This window comes from Phoca vitulina, unplaced genomic scaffold (genome assembly GCF_004348235.1).
Source record: "Phoca vitulina isolate PV1807 unplaced genomic scaffold, GSC_HSeal_1.0 scaffold6, whole genome shotgun sequence".
NCBI classification, from domain to species: Eukaryota; Metazoa; Chordata; class Mammalia; order Carnivora; family Phocidae; genus Phoca; species Phoca vitulina.
Window position 1 is genome coordinate 16,221,613 of NW_022589709.1, and position 21,349 is coordinate 16,242,961.

The 21,349-nt window shown below is 47.4% G+C and overlaps 1 protein-coding gene and 1 pseudogene across 3 annotated transcripts in view; both read right to left on the reverse strand.

Annotated features, from left to right (window-relative positions):
• The window catches only part of SH3PXD2B (SH3 and PX domains 2B), a 102,350-nt gene that overhangs the window by 47,617 nt on the left and 33,384 nt on the right, over window positions 1-21,349 (reverse strand). For both annotated transcript variants that reach the window (XM_032403719.1, XM_032403718.1), the window contains exons 3-4: window positions 12,583-12,658; window positions 6,121-6,197 (exon numbers count right to left, since the gene is read on the reverse strand). In XM_032403719.1, the coding sequence (XP_032259610.1) occupies window positions 6,121-6,197; window positions 12,583-12,658 (153 nt within the window). The remainder of the gene's footprint in view (window positions 1-6,120; window positions 6,198-12,582; window positions 12,659-21,349) is intronic.
• LOC116632109 lies at window positions 1,202-3,323 on the reverse strand (annotated as a pseudogene). Its single transcript, XR_004299339.1, has one exon. The product of XR_004299339.1 is annotated as an NADH dehydrogenase [ubiquinone] 1 alpha subcomplex subunit 1-like (transcript).

Consider the following 21,349-nt stretch of genomic DNA (forward strand, 5'->3'; position numbering starts at 1 on the left):
GTTTAGGGAGCTGCTTGATAATAAATGCTTGTATATGTGGCAGTATTTGGCCAAGTTTTGTTTTCACTGTGTTCTTCAATGAACAGAGGTTCTTAAATTTAATGTAGTCAAATAAATCAATCTTTTAATGGCTGGTATTTCGTGTCTTTAAAAACCCCTCTATACCTAGAGATTATAAAGTTTTTTTCCCCCTATTTTTATCTTTTAAAACCTTTTTATACTATTGCCTCTTACATTTAGGTCTTTAATTTCCTTGGAAATGATTACACGTATGGTGTGAGGCAGAGGTTAGTTACCATTTTTTTTTCCCCCATAAAGATCCCCACTTACTGAGGAAGCCAACCTTTCCTCAATGACCAGCAATGCTGCCTTTGTCAGTATTAAAGTGTTCAAATACACACAGGTCTGTTTCTGGCTTCTCTATTTTGTTCCAATGGTCTGCCTAATCTTGTGCCAACACCACACTATGTTAATTACTGTAACTTTATAATAGGTCTAGTAGAGCAGAAAGTTTCTTCCTAGTTGGAATTAGGTTTGGGATACCTACAGCCTTTCTCTATCTTTATCTATTGGAGACTACCAATTTCTACTAAAATAAAGCTAATAGTTATAGATTAAATTGGCTTAAGTCAGCTCACAACAATGCCAATAACAGATACTCTAATGTTAAGTAAAAGTCTGTGTAGTCTGTAAAAGATTTTGCAAACTTTGGAATAGATAGTTTCATCTCCTTCCAGGAGGGCAGTTCCCTTGAAGCCAAGCCGGGGAATTTGGCCAACCCAAACCCCAAAATATCTGCTCTGTTCTGCTTCTTATGATGCATTAATTGCACGGAGTGGTAACTTTCATGTGGCTCATCCGACATAAGCCACTTCCTCCCTATGGTGAAACCAGGTGAATTCATGATCTCTATACCATTCCAAGCATCAGCCAGATGCAGGCAGCTGCTGCTATCTCTTTTTATTTCAGGATTTTAAAAAAAGATTTATTTATTTATTTTGGGGGTAGATGGGCAAAGGGAGAGGGAGAGAGAGAGAACCTCAAGCACACTCCCTGCTGAGCATGGAGTCTCGGGGCTCGATCCCACAACCCCCAAGATCACAACCTGAGCCAAAATCAAGAGTTGGATGCCCAACTGAGCCACACAGGTGCCCCTCATTTCATGATTTTAAATCTCCTTTTCCAAATCAAATATCTGGAGGTTCGTGAAGACCTGGGTATGAGGAAAGTGTCACTCTGGGGAGAAGCTGGGTGGGCTGGGGTAAGAAGCAGGATAGCACACTTTGGGCTGAGAGACAATAGTTGCTAGGGAAGGTACCAGGTGGAAATCCCCAGCTGGCCAAGATAACCCCAGAGGTCCGAAGTTCTTGCCAGCAAGGCCTGGACAAAGGACTTTTAGGCTCTAGAGGTTTGAAAAGACACAAAGAGAAGATCTGAACTTTCCTCGGAGAGCTGGGAGGCAGTAGTAGTACCTTTGTGCCTGGGTGACCTACCCTGCCCTTCACTCCCCAATCCCTTTTTAAGGATATCCTTAGGAGAGAAAGAGAGAGAGGCCGTAAGTGGTATGTGAGGGCCAAGTCCTAAAAGGCTAGCATTCAACCATTAAATCCTCCAATACTATTGTTGTAAGTAACTTTCTTGGGTCTCTGTTTTTTCGCCTACGCAATGGAAATAATAAAACCTATTTCTTAAGGTTGTTGGAGGGATGAAAGGAGGTCATGTTTGGCATGAAGACAGGAGAAGACAGGAGTGATCAGGAGTGATTTTCTGCCCTTCCATGAGGTCTCTTGCCAAGACAAGGGTCATATATCCCCACACTGCCCCCCTTTACATTTTTTTAAAGATGTATTGAAGTATAATTTATGTATTATAAAATCCACCCATTTTAAGTACACAATTCAATGATATTTAGTAAATTATAGAGTTGTGCAACCAACACCACAATCTAGTTTTAGAACTTTTCCATCACCTCAAAAATTTCCCCCACCTAACGTGTGGTCCATCTCTGCCTGCACTGTCCTCAGGCCTTGGAAACCACTGATCTGCTCTCTGTCTCTATAAAGTTGCCTTTTCTGCACATTTCATGGAGATGGAATCATGCAACATGTAGCCTTTTGCATCTGGCTTCTTTTAGCATCATGTGTTTGAGAGTCATCCAAGTTGCAGCATTTATCAGGATTTCACTGCATTTTATTGTCGAAAATATTCTATTGTATGGGTATTCCACATTTTCTTTATCTATGCACCTGATGATGGACATCTGGACTGCTTCCAGTTTTTGGCTATTATGAATTAGTACTGCTACAAACATGTAGATTCAAGTCTTTGTGTGGATGTAAGTTTTCAATCCTCTGGAGTAGATACCTAAGAGTGGTCATATTTCACTTGTGGAAGAAAGTGCCAAACTATTTTCCAGAGTGGCTTCTCATCCTGTGTCCCCACCAGAGCGAGGGCTCCAGCTTCTCCATATCCTCACCAGCTCTTGGTTTTGTCTATCTTGTGGATTATAGCCATTCCAGTGGCTGTGCAGGTTTCTCATTACCTAATGATTAATGAAGCTGAACACCTTTTCATGTGCTTATTAACCATCATGCATCTTCTTGGGTGAAATTTCTATTCAAATCTTTTGTCTATTTTTATTTATTTATTTATTTTTTTACTTTTTTGTTGTTTTTATTATGCACTACATTAATACACTGCATAACCTTCTAGAAGGGGTAGGTGGGTATGACTGAGTTATTTTTCATCAATCAGGAAAATGCTTCCTTAATCGATATTCTCCAAACCCTTTGACACATAGTAATGATTAACTCCAGAGACCCGCCTACCTCTTTGCATCAAACTCCACTGATACGGATAATAGGCAACCCTTTTTTCCTGTGGATGTGCGCCGTGGCTATGCCGGGGATGACCAAGCACAGGGCCATGACGCCGATCCCGGGCAGGATCTCGAACCACATCGCAGCGCCGTTGTGAGAGCCAAACCCCCGCCTGCCCGGCCCGGTAAAGGTCTCTTTTGTCTATTTTTAAACTGGAACATCTTTATGGTTAAGTTTTAAGAGTTCTTTGTATAGATTCAATACAAGTCCCTTGTCAGAGATGATTTACAAGTATTTTCTCCTAATCTGTGACATGTCTTTTTATTTTCTTCACTGGATTTTTTTGAAGTACAGAGTTTGGAAGTTTAATGAAGTCCAACTTACCAATTTTTCTCTTTTGGTGTCATATCTAGGAACTCTCTGCCTAAATCATGGTCATAAAGATTTTCTCCTGTTTTCTTCTAGAGGTTTTATAATTTTAGCTCTTATGTTTAGGTCTGTAATCATTTTGAGTTGATTTTTGTGCAGTATGGTGTGAAGTAGGGATCCAGCTTAATTTTTTTTCCCTTTTTTTTGGTGTATGGATATCCTATTATCCCATACTGTTAAAAAGATTATCCTGTCCCTATTGAATTTCTTGGCACCACTGCTGAAAATCAATTGACCATAAATTTCACAAAAGTTTATTTCTAGGCCCTCACTTCTGTTCCACTGGTCTACGTGCCTATCCTTATGCCAGTCTTGATTACTGTAGCTTTTGTAGGAAGTTTTGAAATGGGTACTATAAGCCTCTAATTTTGTTCTTTTTTTTCATAATTGTTTTGGCTATTTTGGGTTCCTTGCATTTCTCCATACAATTTAGGATCAGCTTGTTAATTTCTACAAAAAAGCTTACTAGGAGTTTGACAGAGATTATATTGAATGTACAGATCAATTGGGGAAGAACTGCCACTTTATTTTATTTATTATTTTTTTGTTATTATTTGTTTGTCATTGGGATTAGTCTTTTTTTTTTTTTTTTTGTATTTCCAATCCTGTCCTTTGCCCATTTTCCCTGTATGGTTGTTTGTCTTTTTCACATCAATTTCTACAAATTCCACATATAACACACACACACACACACACACACACACACACACGTTGTTCTCATTAAGAAATTCATCCTGACCCCCAAATTCTAATTTATTCTCCTAGATTTTTTTAAGTTTTTATTTAAATTCCAGTTAGTATTCAGTGTAATATTAGTTTTAGTGCACAATACAGTGATATAGCACTTCCATACTTCACCTGGTGCTCATCACAGCAAGTGCACTCCTCAATCCCCATCACTATTTCACCCATCTCCCCCCCACCCCCCCGCCTTCGCCTCTGGAAACCATCAGTTTATTCTCTAAAGTTAAGAGTCTGTTTCTTGGTTTGCCTCTCTTTTTTTTCCCCTTTGCTCGTTCGTTTTGTTTCTTAAATTCCACCTATGAATGAAATCATATGGTATTTGTTTTTCTTTGACTTGTTTCACCTAGCATAATACTCTCTAGTTCTATCCATGTCATTGCAAATGGCAAGATATCATTCTTTTTTATGCCTGAGTAGTAAGAAGTGCCATTTTAACACTACTGAGTCTTCTAATCCATGAGTATGTAATGTCTCTCCATTAATTTTGAGCTGGTTTAGTTTTTCTCAACAGTGTTTTGTAGTTTCAATGTATAAACCTTGTACTTCTTTTATTCAATTTATTCCTAAGTATTTTATTCTTTTTTTTTTAAAGATTTTATTTATTAATTTGAGACACAGAGATACAGAGAGAGAGAGAGAGAGCATGAGCAGGGGCAGAGGCAAAGGCAGAGGGAGAGGGAGAAGCAGGCTCCCCACTGAGCCAGGAGCCCGATGAAGGGCTCGATCTCAGGACTCTGGGATCATGACCTGAGCCAAAGGCAGACGCTTAACCATCTGAGCCACCCAGGCGCCCGTAAGTATTTTATTCTTTTTGATGTTATTGTGAGTGGAATTATTTTCTTAATTTCATTTTTGGATTGTTCATGCTTAGTATTTAGAGGTACAACTGATTTTTTTTTAATAAAGAAAGATTTATTTTTTATTTTTTTATTTTATTTTTTTTTTCAATGAGGCTCCATGCCCAATGTCAGGCTTGAACTTACAACCCTGAGATCAAGAGTCCCACATTCCACCGATTGAGCCAGCCAGGTGCCTCTACAGTTGATTTTTTTTTTTTTTAATATTTTATTTATTCATTTGAGACAGAGAGAGAGAGAGAGCATGAGCAGGGGGAGAGGCAGAGGCAGAGGGAGAAGCAGGCTCCCCGCTGAGCCAGGAGCCCAATGCGGGGCTCGATCCCAGGACCCTGGGACCATGACCTGAGCTGAAGGCAGACGCCTAACCATCTGAGCCACCCAGGCGCCCCAACAGTTGATTTTTTATATCGATCTTGTATCCTGTGATCTTACTAAACTTATTAGTTCTAGTATTTTTTTTTTTCTTGTGGCTCCCTTACGATTTTCTCCAACAGAATCATGTCATCTGTGAATCAAGGCAGTTTTATTTCTTCCTTTCCAAACTGTATGACTTTTATTTTCTTTTTTCCCTGTGTACACTGGCTAGAACCTCCAGGAAAATGTAGGACAGATGTGAGAGAACAAATACATTTGCTTTGTTTCCGATCTTTGCTGCTCCATTGTTAAGGCATTTCTTGTTATTCCCATCCTTCTCCAATCAGAGCTGCTAGTGATTTTAAGTTAGAGAAATAATACTAAAGGTAAGGGAACCTAGACAAAGGAAAAGCATGCTTCTTTCCCAACCACAGCCGCAAATCAAAGGAGATGTAGCCAAAAGGCAGGCCCCTTGTGATTTAGAACATTCAAGGGATTGGAAGCCAGCTGCACTGTCCAAGGACAGGGACTGAATAACTTCTGGAACATTCACACTCAGTGGAATACTTTGCATCCATTTAAAGTAGGCTCAAGAAGATGTTTTTATAGCATGGGGAAATTCTTATATCACAATATTAGAGAAAAAAGAAAGAGCAACAAAAATAACACATATGGGATGGTGTCAACACCATAAAGAAATGCATATAGAGAGAAAAACTAGAAAGGAAACATGTAGAAACCTTAATAATTGTTGCCTCTGAGGACTCATGGGTGGTTGATTTTCTGGTTTTTACATTTCTTTCAACTGCGGATTGCTCGCAATGACTATTTTGTAGCCAGAAAGGGAAAAGAAGAAAAGAAACAACCTAAAGGGAAGACATGAGACACAGGGAAGTGTTAGCATTTCTTAGACTTACCTTACAGTACTCATCAATCGGTATGAGGCGTTTGACGGCCACGTCCCGGATGTGGCTCCGTCGGAAGAGAATTTTGCCTGCAGGAGTGGAGAGCACACATGGCATTGTAAGGGGGCAATGACAAGTTCTCAGCAAACCTGGAGGGTGTGGATGTGGCTGCCTCTGGTAGGTCTGAGTGGTACCCAAATTCTGGCTTCCATTAACATCCCCTGCTGGATGTCCACAGGGCCTGGATGACCCCATGCATGGTCCTCCAAAGCCCTGTTCACAGCTCAAATGCAAGGGCTTGAGGGAGTGGGGCCCAGGAGGCAAGTTTTGGTGAGATAAGGGAGGCTGGATCAATCCTGAGAAGGAAGGGGCTCCTACCAGATGAAGAAGAAAGGCCAGATCTGATAATCGAACTCTGCGGTTCTCAGAGGGGGTGAGCAGTAGAGTGGACAACCTAACAGCTCAGCCTCCTTTCCTCTTCTGTCCTCCTACGCTTAGTCTAGTCTTCCATTCTGCAAATACTCCACACTCTTTCATTATTCTGTGCCTTTCCCTCTGTCTGGAATACTTTTCTCATCCAACCTCACCCACCATCCCAGTTGAGAAATTTTTATCTACTTCAAATGGATTAAGAGTTCCTGTCTCTTTCTGATTGCACACACTATCGATTTATATCTTCTTCTTTCCTCATGGGGAAAGTCATGGGGCTCAGAACATATAGGATCTGACTGGACCTTAATCAATTTTGTACCCTCACCACACGGCACTCATACTTGATGAATGTATAAAGGTGGACTTCACTTGCCAAGATGACAAATCCTTCCAATTGCTTCCCCAATCAGCTGTGTGTAACAGAAGGGTTCCAAGCCTTCCTGCCTCACCGAAAACTAGCTGAGAATCAATCTACTACTTGTTTGGTGATATCCTGAGCACTGGTTGTGGTACCAGATCTTCCAGTGTGATGTGTGGGCAGGTAACAGGCAAAGACAAGTATAGAAATGATGAGGGTGTCTGGAAACATCCAAGATGCTAAAATGCTATCGGTGAGGTTTGTTTAAAGCAAATTGGTGAGTTTCTGTGAGTCTAATAGGGGAGTGGGGAGATGGTGGCCAAGTGCATGCACTGACCATTAAGACGGCTTGGCCTCACCATTCTGGACCTGTCACATAGGCAGGGAGCAGAAAAATCAGAAATAAGACACCAAGAGGGGAGCCCAGCTTATGCAGAGTGCCAGGAGTCTCCAGGGGAAGGTCAAAGAGGAGGGCATAGGGAGACCACAGCTTTTCCAACAGCAAAGTATGGAGAGCTTCTGGTCAGAGGAGGCAGGTCAAGGAGAGCAATTCGGGTCACAAGGCGGCAGGGCAAGGAGAGATCAACCAGTGCTCCAACATGGCTCTGGTGAGGCCGCCATCTCCAAAGATCAAGCTTGAGTGAGCAGGAACAGGATGGTAGGAAAGGCCCAAAGGAGGGGCCCCTGAGTGGCTCAGTCATTAACCATCTGCCTTCGGCTCAGGTCACGGTCCCAGAGTCCTGGGATGGAGCCCTCCATCGGGCTCCCTGCTCAGCAGGAAGCCTGCTTCTCCCTCTCCCACTCCCCCTGCTTGTGTTTTCTCGCTGTCTCTCTGTCAAATAAATTTTAAAAATTAAAAAAAAAAAAAAAAAGGTCCAAAGGAGTTTTCATAAGATAGAATTGAAAGGGATAATGGGAAACAGCCTATTGATTCCAAGATCTGCAATGCAAGCTGGTTAGGGAGACTTGCACCCAAAAAGCCAATGTGGTTAATCTAACACTTAACATAATCTGACCATTGGCTCTTGGGCAAAAGGTCACAATTAGGAAATTAGGTAGATATGGTCAACCTAATGGTGAAGGTTTTTTTTTTCTGCTTAATTTCTACCACTTAAAAAGAAAACAATAACCCACAGTGAGATAAAATACATATTCCTCATATTCTTTAATAACATGGAGTCTCCTTTGTTTATTATGGTGATCGTTTTAATTCTGCTTATGAGTCAGTCAAACTTCTGACATACCATGTTTATTAGAAAGGAAAAATCTAAACAAAACGCATCACAGGATTCAAAGTGCTTGTCTCCAAGGGGTGGAAGACAGAGCCTTTTTGTTTTCTTCTTTGACTTTCCCCAAATTTCCTACCATAAACATGTATTGCTTCTGAAATCAGGAAGTTTTCATGCCATTTACCATAAAAAAGCAAATTACGCAGCCAAGTGGGGAGGGTTTACAACCTGATGTACCTGGTTTTATTCAGTCGATAGGTACCGTGAGCCCTCGATGGGCCAGCACAGGGGCCGGCCCTCTTAACACTGTCAGTGTTTCCCAACAGGGAGGGACCCTGTTGACATTCCGGGTGGGGCAGTCCTTCCCACTGTGGGAGTCCCCCACCCTGCAGGATGTTTAGGATCCCTGGACCATCCCCATTCCACCCCCAGTCATTGTGATAATCAAATTACCACCCTCGTGGGTGGGACTGTTCGAAGTTTAGAACCTCTAGGAGAATCCCGAGCCTTTAGGAAAAACAAGGAATGCCTGCCTGAAGAGAAATCTCCCACAGTAAATGCTTCCTGCCTCTAATCTGTTTCTCAGAATTGGAGAGGAGTCCCTACCAAAAACATTTTGGTCCCATTTTGATATAATGTCCCCTTCTATAAATCAGAGGAAGGGTGGGGAATGGGGTGTTCAGGCCTCTTACTGGGGAGGCTGTGACCCAACTCAAAACAATTCACAATAGGCACAGTGCATGCACCGGCCCATGGGAACAGCACAGGCTGGTCCTGGAGTCACCACCGACGAAGAGAATTCACTCAAGGCCCAGCCTGCAGGGGCTGAGAGAGAAGGATGGAGAACTCTGGCACCTTCAAGGTCTCCTGGGGGTGTGACACGACAACAAAAGCACCATTCCTCTCCCCGAATGGCCTAGGAGTCTCCGGGCATGTAGCAGATGCCCTGCCAACGAGGGGGACAGGAAGCCCTGTGGTGGCACCTGCCGGGGAGCCACAGGCGCTGTAGTCAGCCAATCCAGGGTGACTGTGCTGCCTTGGGAAATGCATTTGCCTCCCAGAGCCTCAGTCTCCTCATCTGTAAAATGGGAGAGCAGCCCTTATTTCTTAGTAGTAACTTCCATGACTCACCCAGCACAGGGCTTCGCCCTTCCTGGGTGCTCATAAAAGAGTAATCACTTTTTGTTTTGTTTTGTTTAAATGGGTTATATGATATTGACTCATACTCTGCAATTAAGAGCACACGTTCTTTCCTCAACCTGCAGCTTGGTTTCTTAAGACCTGCCTCTGATAGGCTAATTCATCATCCGTCTGCAGCAGACCTGGAGCCCGGCTCAGGCCCTGGGCTGTGGGGCAGAACCATGTGGCCAGCACCTCCTTGGCCGGGGGCTCTGAGTGAAATGCCAATGGGGGCAATGGCCCTTTATCTGTGCCTCATGGGTTTCTGTGTGAGTTGTGGGGAAGGAGGGTGAGCCTTCCCTGGCAGGCCAGCCTTCCTGGAGTGGAAAGGGTGCTAGGCGGAGAGCACAGCCTTTGGTGGGAACGGGCAGGCTTTTGTTTTCCAGTGGTGGAAGGCCAAACTGTAAGTCTTATTTTTCAAGCTGCATCCTCTGCCAAGTTGGCTTCCCCAGCTCTTGCTGGGATGGAAAATTGTACAGGGCTGCTTCACCCTCCCCCTGCCTTTGTGCTAACAAGAGACTTGCTTTTGTTCTGCTGACGCGGCAGTCTTGGCAGAAAACGGACCCCTAGGAGAGGGGATGTGCCTCCCATGTATCCCTGCCCTTGGCCTTGGCCTCAAGGAAGAGCTAAGAGGTGGGCCATGAAGGGATGCTCTAGGGGTCCTGGGGCCCAACCACACCTCTCTGAGCAGCAAGTGGGTGCCCCAAGCAGGGAAAATGGGGCTGAGTCTCTGAGAACAGCATTTTCATAAATTCGTGGGTGGAAAAGGATTCCGTAACCATGAAAGCTTTCCGGGGCTTGGGAGAGGGTCAGCTCAAGTTCTTCCCTGTGCTGGGAAGTTTTTTCACAGCTGGCTTTTGTCTTTCATCCAGTAAAGAGTTATAACTCACTGCTTTCCTCTCCTTCCTTGAAGAAAAAAACCTACGTTTGGGGTCCAGTTCAACTTGAATATTCAGATTGATCATTTAAGTATGACCCTAAAATATGAATACCAAGAAATTCCCAAGGAATGTCCCAGGATCCCGTTTCTGACTTTTGCAGAGAACCCACTATGTGCCAGGGAGAGAAGCTTTGTAAAGCGGGAGTCATTGTCCCATTTTACAGATGGAGAAATTGAGGCTTGGGGGCAGGGGGTTGTCATCTGTGTGAAGTCACAGAACTGGGTCTGTTTGATTCCAAAGCATAAGCTCTGGAGCCCTGCTAGTTGGCTGTTGCGTTGGTACACTGGGTTTTCTCCAATAGGAAACAAAAATTCTAGTGTGACTGCACACTTTCTCCGTGGAAGAACTAAAAATATTAGTTTTTTTAGGCAAATGGTTCTCCCAGTAGATGGGGCCTGGCAAATACATCTACCCTGTCTCTAAATCCACTCAGTGATGCCAATATCTGGAAGAACCACTCGACGTGCTGATGGCAGAACCCTGGAGTAGGGAGGAGAGAGTGGGCTCCTGTGGGACTCAGGCAGTCCCCCTCCTCTCAGGGCCTGCTCCCTTGTCTGCAAAATGGAAAAGATCTAAAGGGCACTTCCAGCTCTAAATATTTGTGATTTAGGGCGACTATCAATTTGCTGATTATCTGTACATAAAAATAATAGTAAGTGCTTGATTGCTGCTAGTTATGTGCCACTTAGCACCTAGCTAATCCTCACAACAACTCTATTATTTAAGTATCACTATTATCTATAATTTGCAAATGAAGAATGAAACTCTGTGTGCTTAAATAATTTACCGAAGGTAACAGTGGATGAGCGGGGGGCACTGGGATTTGAACCTGGGCTGTTTGACTTTAGGCATGAATTTTGGAGCCAGCCAAAGCCGTGTTTGAAGCACAGCTCTGCTATTTGTGCAAATGATTATAATTTCTCTGAGCCTCCTCAATTTCCTCATCTGTAAAATGGGCACAGGGTTGTTCTGAAGACTAAACAAGGTAATGAATGTAAAGCACTTAGCCCGGTGACTGGCCTACAGTAGACATCCAATATTATTACTTGAGGTAATAACTCTGGTTTGGGTAGCCCGTTTTTTGAAGCTGAAGCCTTAATACTATTCCTTTGGTAAGGAATTTTTTTTGGGGAAAGAAACACTTAATGTCTGAAGGGCAGGGATCAGCCATGAGGGTATTAACTCCTCCATAGTGCCTGGAGGAGCGCCTGGCACTCAGAAGGTGCTTGGTAGCTGTGGCAGATAGGCAGGCAGATTTTTTTTTTTTTAAAGATTTTATTTATTTGACAGAGGGAGAGACAGCTAGAGAGGGAACACAAGTAGGGGGAATGGGAGAGGGAGAAGCAGGCTCCTTGCCGAGCAAGGAACCCGATGCAGGGCTCGATCCCAGGACCCTGGGATCATGACCTGAGCCGAAGGCAGACGCTTAATGACTGAGCCACCCAGGCGCCCCTAGGCAGGCAGATTTCTAAAACGGACCCCCAAAGATGTCCCATCGTCATCCCCAGAGCCCCAGAGCCTATACATATGATGAGATCTCACTCCTGGGATCATGTTACGACATATGCCACAGTTCTATTTAAGAGAGGGAAATTATCCTGGATTAGCTAGGTAGGTATAACGTAATCACATGAGCCCTTACAAGCAAACAGCTTTCTCCAACAGGTGGCAGAAGGGGAAGTCAGAGAGATTCAAAGCACGGGAAAGATTCAATGCTCCACCGCCAGCTTGAAGATGGATAAGGAACGCAGTCAGCCTCTGGAAGCTGAGGGGTCCCTGGCTGAGAGCCAGCAAGGAAACATGTATTCTACTTCCATAGCTGCAAGGAATTGAATTCTGCCAACAACCTGAATGAGGCTGGAAGTGGATTCTTCCTAATCCTCCAGATAAGAGCCCAGCCTGGCCAAGATGATGACTTCTGCCTTGGGAGACTCTGACCAAAGAACCCAGCAGCACCTGCCTGGACTTCCTACCAACTGAACTTGAGGTAATAAATGAGGGTGGTTTTAAGCTGCTAAATTGGTGTGAATTCATGACACGGCAATGGCAAAGTAATACTGCAGCCATAACAAAGATGCCACTCACTACAAAAGCTTTATGAGCTCTAATTACTCCCACTGTAGAGACAGAAAATACTGAGGATCCTGGAGGTGAAGTATCTTGCCTAAGAAGATGGTGTAGCATCTAACCCCAAAGCCCATATTCTTAGGCACTAATTTCTACAAACGGCTGGGACTCTGGTTATTAGGACAATGCCCCAGGAAGCTGAGCTGAGAAATGTGGGGGCTATCCTGGATCCCCCAGAGCCCCTTCTAATAGCATGTGTCTCACCCACCTGGCAGAAAGGGAATGATCCGCTGTTTGGGATCCTTCTGTCCTCCTTCCATGGGAAATTTGTCCAACATCTGCATCTAAACAGGGGGAGAATAGCAAAAACGGAAGCCTTTAATATGATAAATGCATTTCTGACATTTTAAGGGAATTATGTGAAATATGTGATTTGATATATAAAGGCTCACTGTGTTCAGCTTTTCAGAAACCCAGACTAATGGGAAGGCAATGTCAACTGGACCTAGGATCTCCATGAAAACAATTCTCTCTGTTCACAGCCGCCATATCAGTGAAGGCTCAGAGCTGGGAGAGACCACTGTCAGTTTTCCTGGGGGTCTCCAGCCACAGGACCTGAAATGTGAACAAAACCCCCAGAGCCACCAGAATTCCACTGACAGCTGGTCAATCTGTTTCCCAAGAATTGCAGGTTTCGTCAGGTAACAAACCACTGGGACTCAATTAATCTGGTTAGGTCTATGCCTGTGAGATCATTACACTCCCCTGCCACACTAAGGTTCCCCAGGCTGGCCCAACAGCCCCACTCTGTGCTAGGTACATGGGGTTCGGAGACGAAAAGACTCGAAGTCTAGAGAGACGGAAGAGGAAATAAATCCTTACAGGGTGGTGTACGAAGCACCTTCAGAGGTAGGTGTAGGCTGCTGTAGGGGGGAGAAAGAACAGGGGCCCAGTCCCCAAACTGGAAACCTTTACTACTGTGATAAACGCCTCTCCGATTTGATATACAAAATCCCAAGGACCTGTTGCTTGTGGTCTTGGGGAAGTGACAGACCCCGGGTCTCATCTTTAAGTTGGCCATAATGATACCAACATGCAGTGTTACTTTATGGATTAAAGTGGGGCCGTGGTAGTGACTGAGGCTGTCATCAGATTTCTGGTTCTTCTCCTGAGCACACGGTAGATTTGTACGCCCCCAACCCCTTGCAGTGGGATGTGGCCAGTTAAATGTGAGGAGAAGAGACATGTGCCACTTTGGGGTGGGAGAGTTATGAGTGGTGCGTGATTCACCACCCCCACTTCTTTCTGCCATGTGACCGGCCACACTGCAGACAGTAGCTTCTCTGCCCCGGAGGGTCTGGGGTCCCCAACAACCGCCGAGGGAGATGGACCCTTGCTGTACAGAGAGGCTCATCATAGCAGCACAGCCACCCTACTGGTACCTGGGCCCGGCATTCAAACAGGAAGGGAGTCTTGAGCCTCCCACGTGACGGCTGGAATGTGAAAAGCCTGCTCATCGCTTCTCCTCCAGCAGAAAGTCACCGTGGCATTCAAGATGCCCCTCTGCAGAAGGAAAGAAGCCCCGAATAGCCCTGGAGAAATAAGCACGGCTAGTGCGTAGGGGGAGGGAGGAGAGGTCTCAAGAGAAACAGGTTATCCGTGCCAGGCACGGACTAGATTCTTTAGACACATGCTCTCACTAAATCTTCCGAACACTCCTTCAAGGTGGACATGATCAGCCAGGAAACTGGAGCCCAAAGAGGGAAGAAATCAGCCACGGGCCTGCAGCCAGCAAGCGGCGCGGCCAGAGATGGAAGCCCGTGGCTTCTCTGCCGTCACACCAGCCAGCTCGACGAAAACGGATTGCTCTGTGGGCCTGGGAGACAGGCGGGGGGCTCCCTGCCCCGTTGGTGCTGTCTTCTGTGATGCCCCTGGGGAGGCGGGTCCGCCTTGGCTTGGCCGGCACCCTGATGGGCTGCCCAGAGGTCACGGTCTGATTTGTGGTTTCCCGTTGGCCCTACTCTGTGCTGCGTGGCCATGGGACATGCTTGGTCCACCGTCATTCAGCAACTGGAGAGCCCACAGCAGGCCTGCTGCAGAGGTGGGCTGCTTTCTTTGAATCCAGGAGCTTTCCGACTCTGGGACAAAGTAGGTACTCAGCACCAACTGACCAAAGCAACGAAGGCAACTGAGTGGAACACTCTGGGAGACAGCTTCACGTGTTCGCTAAGTGCCCTAGTTAATACTTTTAATGTCACTAATATTAAATAAGAATTAGTCACCACTCTAACAGTTGTTTGGCAGTTTACGGTTAGCAAGCCTTCGCATGCATGATTTGATCTGACCTTCACAGTAACTCTGTGATATAAATGTACACTCCCCATGTCCCAGATAGGGGAAACTGGGGAGCGGAGAGGGACAGCTGCTTGAGGTCACCCAGCTGAGTGGTGGTCCAGCCAGTTCAAGGACCTTAGTCGAAATCCCACTCTCTTTCCTTAAGGTCACTCTCAAAGGTGGCTTTGGAGGGTCATGCAAGCGTGAAAAATCAGCCTGAGATGAAGTAAGTTTAATATTCTGTGCACAGGTGAACAGCATGCTTTCTTTTGAAAAGTGGGTGATCGATCAGTCTCAGCCACAGAGTCTTTTAGAGATGATAGGTTTTGCCTAATGCCATCTTTTTTGGTCCTTCTCAATTTTGTTAGGACAATGCTGGAACACCAATAAAGGGAACTCAGGAGAAAAAAAAAAACAAAGTATGCACCAGTAATCCATCCGCCTGACCATGCCCGTTCTCCCTTCTCCCGGCCTCCTTCTGAGCCTCTGTCTGAAGGAGGCCAGAGGAACAGGCCTCCCCCAGTGCTGCCTGTGGTCTCTGACAGTGTGTCTTAGGAAGTTACTCTCTCGTCCCTTGTCCTGACTTGCTTTTACCCAGACAAGCATGGCCCAAAGAGCTGAAGTGTCCTCTCAAGTGTTACTGATTGAGGCAGCAGACCCGGGTTTCATGCTGCAAAGTCTAACCACAGATGGTACCCCTGGGGACCAGACAGTCCTGGGGTTACATCCTGATGCTTCCTCAGGCCAGCTGTGTGTCAGGGGCCAGCCTCCTTGCCCAGGGAGCCCGAGTCACCATCTGGGGAACGAGGACCACAGTCTGCTTGGCAGAGTCACTATGTCCGTGAACGCCGAACGTGAGCCCTTTGGGGACATCCAGGTGCTCAACAACAGATCCCCTCTCTCCTGGCACTCCGCCCATAAAGAAGACATTATTCTAAAAGTTATTTGGGAATGATTTTTAGTAGTTTGTGAGGCTGTGTGTTTTAGAAATTGTGTTAAATATACTTAACATAAACTTTACCATTTTGAACATACAAGGAGTGGCATTAAGCACATTCACATTGCTGTGCAACCATCACCACCATCCATCTCCAGAACCTCTTCATCATCCTAAACTGAAACTCTGTCCCCATTAAACACTAACTCCCTATTCTCCTCCCCCAGCCCCTGGCAACCACCATTCCACTTTCTATCTGTACAAATCGACCTGTTCTAGGTGCTACATGTCACGGAATCGTGCAGTATGTGTCCGGTGTCTGGCTTATTTCGCTCAGCCTCACGTCTTCGAGGTTCATCCATGTTGTAGCAGGTGTCGGAATGTCCTTTCTTTTTAAGGGTGAATAACATTCCAGCACGAGGCTGTGTTTTAAGGTTAGCAAAACTCCTCAGACTATCCAAGTCCCCTCAGGAGCCAGAGCTTGGTTGTCCAACAGGACCTTCTGCAATAATGGCAATGTTCTATATCTACACCGTCCCTTACTGTAGCCACTAGCCCTAGATGGAGCTCCAAGGCTGAGCACTTGAACCGTGGCTCCGGAGACGGAAGAATCCAACTTTTAATTTTATTTAACTCTTATTAATTTAAATAGCCTCACATGACTACTGCTGTGATCATAGACAGTGCAGGGCTGAACTATAACACCCATCCTCCTCATTTAGCTTTACCCAGTTTTATTTCACTTTCTTTATCACTCTGTCAATGGTAATGACAATCTAAGAGGACTCTTTGCAAGGACAGGAGATCAGAGGCCTGTGAGCTATTTTGCTTTTGGTCTTAGTGTGTCCAGATTCATAGGCCACAAGCTGCTTCTATCCAGAGGGCTGTCATACTTGGCACCCACAGGCCACATTCCAGACACTCTGTGGGGACCCCCGGACCCAGGCTGTCTGCAGCAGCAGGACCAGAGGCATGCCGGGCTAAGGCCAACTGTAGACTGCTCTCCTTGGAAACTAGAAAATCCATCCCTTCCCCCCAGATAATAAAAGGGAGTGGTGCTTGGGGTGAGGAGGACTGGAAACCGAGGAGGAAAGTGAGTCAGTCTGGGGGACGGGAAGGGAGAGGGAGCCACGTCAAGTGGCCACATTGCAGGCCTCCAAGGGGGATGAGGGAACACTCCATCAGCAGTTTTCAAGATCAGCTTGTGGGAGAGAGAAAGGAGACATGCTGTCCAAGGAAAACAGTGTGGCAGCTGGCGTGGAGGGCCACACGTGGTTTGTGTTAGTGGCAGACTGGACTTGGAGGGGTTTACTGCCTCAGTATCACAAAGCCTCCCGTCCCAGAAGAGCCACAGAAGGCTGTGGAGACTGTCATGCACAGCTGCCGACAGGGTTGCTGGGAAGCCACGTGGTCCTTGGAGCAGGACACGACATACCCGGGGCCGCGTGACATGGCTCGCTGTCTTTGGAGATTCTGTCCCCTTGAGGAGCTGGTCCGGGGACATGTTAACATGCTCAGGTGTCCTGGGGGACATGCCACGTGGGGCCTGCCTCCCCTCCCGTCTCTCCACCTCGCTCTTCTCCCTGCGGCCCTTCGGTCCAAGTCAGCAGGTCCTCAGTCTGACTTCCTTACTGGTCTGCCTGCCCTCGGGCCTGCCCCAGCACCGCCTCACTGGTATGTGCTGGGTGCCTGGCATACAACTGTGCAAAGAATGAATGAGTAAAAAAAAAAAAGGTGGTTATCTGGTCTGGTCAGCCACGGAAAGCCCTCCCCTATTCTGCTGCCTAGGACAGGAGAAATCAGGTTCCAGGGGGCAGCAACAGGACCTGGATTGGGATTCAGAGGCAGCTGACCAACACAATCTCGCTCCCTTCTCTTTGAGAAAACAAGAACTGCTGACTGTGTGGGAAAGGGCAGCTACAGTACTGTCTCAGCTACCCACCACCGAGATGGCCACAGCTTTTCAGATGGGAGGGAGGAAAGACTCCATCAGGCGTGTACATGTGGGAGGCACTGCAATTTCAGAAGACAGTGCCTGTGTGTGAGGACCCAGCCCGGACAGTACTCGGATAAATATGGCTGGCGGACTCCGAGGCCAGCTGCTGGCTAGGATCTTGCCGGGCAGCCTTCCCGGCTGGGCCAGGCCTGCCTGGGGAGTGGGAACCCTTCGGCTCTGCCACCCCAGTACCTGCCCCCAGAAAAGATGAGAAGACACTCCCTTCCCTTTGGCCTCTGGGGTGGAGCACGGGGGCTTCCGGGCAGACACGCTCCAAAGCTCAGAAGTGCACTTGGGGCCGTCAAAGTCCCAGAGAGGGGACAGGCCAGTCCTGTCTCAGTCCCACTTGGAAACAGTGACTTCTGCTGTGTGCACTGGGACAGCCGCTCCCATCTCTGGATCTCGGTTCCCTTCTCTGGGGAGAAACGAAGGTGCAGATCCAGATGCTGCCCCCGCTTTCCTTTAGCTCGGGGATGGGCTGCATCTAGAAACAGTGCCCCCTGAAAGCCCCCGTCCCTAGGAACAGCCCTTTCTGGGTCCCCACAGATGGAGTGTCCCTGTGTACAGGACACGTGTGATGGCACTTCTCCCCCGAGCTCCCTGCTGGGCAGAGTGACCCAGCTGGCCGTGTCCCCTGCCACCGGAATTCTGCCAGATGCCCAGCTAGAAATCCTGCCTCTACACCTTTGCACACGTGGTTTCCTCTTCATGAAAAGCCCTCCGCTATCCTGCCGGCAGGTCAGCTCCTTACTTCGGGTCAAGGCCCTGCTCAGGTATCAGCTCCTCCAGAAGCACGCTGTGCCTGAGGCTCCCTGGCTGGGACAGAGGTCCCTCTCTGCACACCTGGGGTCTGGCTCAGCACATATTTAACTGTGCCTTCCGCCGGGGAAGCCCTGGTTCCCCTGAAGACCATGATGCCGGCCTGGGGGGACACACTGAGCCAGTGGGAAACTCAGAGGGCAAAGGTCGCGTGGCACGGTGTAGAGCGGAGCCCTCCCACATCTGAGGTCCGTTTGTGAAGGGCCTGTGTTGTGCTCGGAGCAGCCCTCTGCAGGACAGGCTCTGCCCACGTCTTAGTGGGAGTGCCAAACGGGCCTCCGAAGGCCAGCTCTAGGCAGAACTCTGAGGCAAATCTATCTTGGAACAGACAGATGTAACGCCAGTGCTGGGCCTCAAGGAGGCTGGGGGGCTGAGTGGTTAGGAGCACGGGTTTCAGACTCAGCCATACCTGGGCCTGAATCCCAGCCATGCTGCTTCTGGGCACATGACTCTGCGTCTCCGAGCTTCTGCTTCCCTGTCTGTGACTTCGGGCTTGTAAGTGAGGACTGAATGAGAAGGCACAGAAAGTGGGCACCTGGCGCATTTCAGTAAATGCTCGCCGACCCCGTCACTGCATCACTCAACCAAACCCCATTTCCTCTAGGCACTGCCCTCAACGCTCTGCGTGTTCTGGCTGTCCCCACGCCCTGCTCGGATGCCAACTCCCTCTGGCACACTGGGATGGACTTTCCAGCGGGGGCCCCGGCTACGGCAGAGAGGGAGGTTCAGAGAGGCCCGCCCAAGGCCACACAGCTGGTAACACAGAGCTGGGACCTGGCACCAGGTCTGCCCATTCCAAGCCCAGGGCTCTATCATCTGCACCCTCGTGTGAATGAGACACGAGGTCAGATGACCACTAGACAGTGGCAGGCATGACGACCAGGGTCTGGCTGTTCTAAGCGTAAGAGGGTTAGGAAATCATACCAACTGTCATAAAGGGGACCTTCTCGCTGGTGACTGTGAGGCTCTTTTCCCACAAAGGAGCCTGAGGCATGCTCCTCCTTTCTACCCCGGGCAGCCTCTCTGTAGACTACTTCCTCTGAAATAGCCTGAATGTCCTGCCCCTACCGGGAGGAGCATTTACTGTTTTCTGTCATCTACAGGCTATTTCTCCCTCTCTGGCGGTAGCTGTCTGATTCCTTCTGGGGAATCTTCTACTCCTCGTTAGTCTACACACATTTTACTCCAGTCCCTAGGCTGGCCCTGACTGGCCCAGCCATTGACCCAAGATGAACCAATGAGACTTTTGCTTAAATTGTTGGGGGTGTTCTTCTTTTTCCTGAAGCCACTGAGCTGACCTGTTGGATACAGCTTGGAGCTGTGGCCACCACTACCACACACCACCCTGCTTGGGCACGGAGAACGCTAAGAAGTGGAGAAAGGCAGGTCCTCATTGACATTTTTGCCCCTGGATCCAGCCATACCTGAAGCCAAGGATGCTTAGACGTCTCAGTTACATTTAGCTAATCAATGTTCTTTTTGAGTAATCCATTTTGACTGGGTTTCTGTCATCTGCAACTAAAACAGTTTTGACTAAAACAAGATCTCACAGCCAGTAAGTGGCAGCATTTGGATCAAAGCCCAGGATCTTAACCACTCTATTAAACTGGCATCATCTCTTCCTCTAATCTTTATGCCAGTTCCTAGCAACAACCCACGCCCATCAATAATCCCAACAGCTGACATTTGCTCAGGGCTTGACAGCCCAGAAACTGCTCACACATACCACTTTTTAAAAAAAGCAATTGAGACATACTTCATATACCATAAAATTCACCTTTTTAAAGTGTACAATTCAGTGGTTTTTAGTATATTCACAAGGCTGTGCAACCATGACCATCACCCAATTCCAGAACATTTTCATCACCCCCAAAAGATACCCAGTACCCACAAACAGCCTCTTCCCCTTTCCCCCTCCCCCCAGCTCCTGGCAACCATGAATCTGCTGGATCTACCTCTTCTGGACACATATCACCACTTTTAAGTCCATATAAACCTTGTGAAGTAGCCACTAGAGAGAGGGACACTAGAAGCAAAGTGGCTAAGAGTGCAGCTTCTGGTGTCACCCGCCCAGTTTCAAATCCAAGTTCTGATGTTCACTAGCTGTGTGACCTTGTGCAAATGACTTAACCTCTCTGAGCCTAAGATTCTCCATCTATATAATTGAATAAGCTTAACACGAGGATTCCATGAGTATCATCTAGATGCTTAGCAGTCAGTGCTCCAGAAATACCGGCTCGTTCTGCTGTCATTACCACACGTTACCGATGAGGACAGAGAGGCAACACAGGGGTTAAGGGGCATGCCGAAGGCCACACAGCACAGGCTGCTGGGCCCCAAGTCTCCTGACTGAGTCCTCTGCATTTTCCATTACACCACACTGGCCTAGCTGTTCCTCCACGAATGCCTGGCCCTCCCCATACTCTCTTGTGCCAAGTTACTTTTGGAAAAAGCCAAGGTTACTCGGCAGACAAGAGGAAGGGGAGGGTGGGATCACGAAATCATCTTACTTCAGGGGGTCACAGCCCCATGTGGGCTGGCCTCCTTGCCTGGTCCTTGAGAAGAGCTGAATTTGGCTGGTGGGGTCCTGCCCTCCTCTCTTCCAGTTCCCCGCTCTGGGGTGTGGGGGTTGGGGAGCAGGCCACTTCTAGGACAGCGGGACCCTCTGGAATTCCGTGATGTTCCCACTCCAGCCACCCATCTGGGACTCTTTAAAGCTGGCTGAAGCACTGCCTTTAGACTATCAGGGAGGGGCGTCTGAAGCAGCTGTTTATGTTATAGCAAACCCCCAATTATTGCCAATTATGCCGAGTCGGGGAGAAAACCTCATTTTTAAGTTCTGGAAGAAATAAGAAAGTTGAGTCAGAACAGGAGAGTCAGGGAGGACAGGCTTTGGGCCAGGGAGACTCGTGATCATACTCTGGCTCAAGCATTCCCAAATGATGTCAC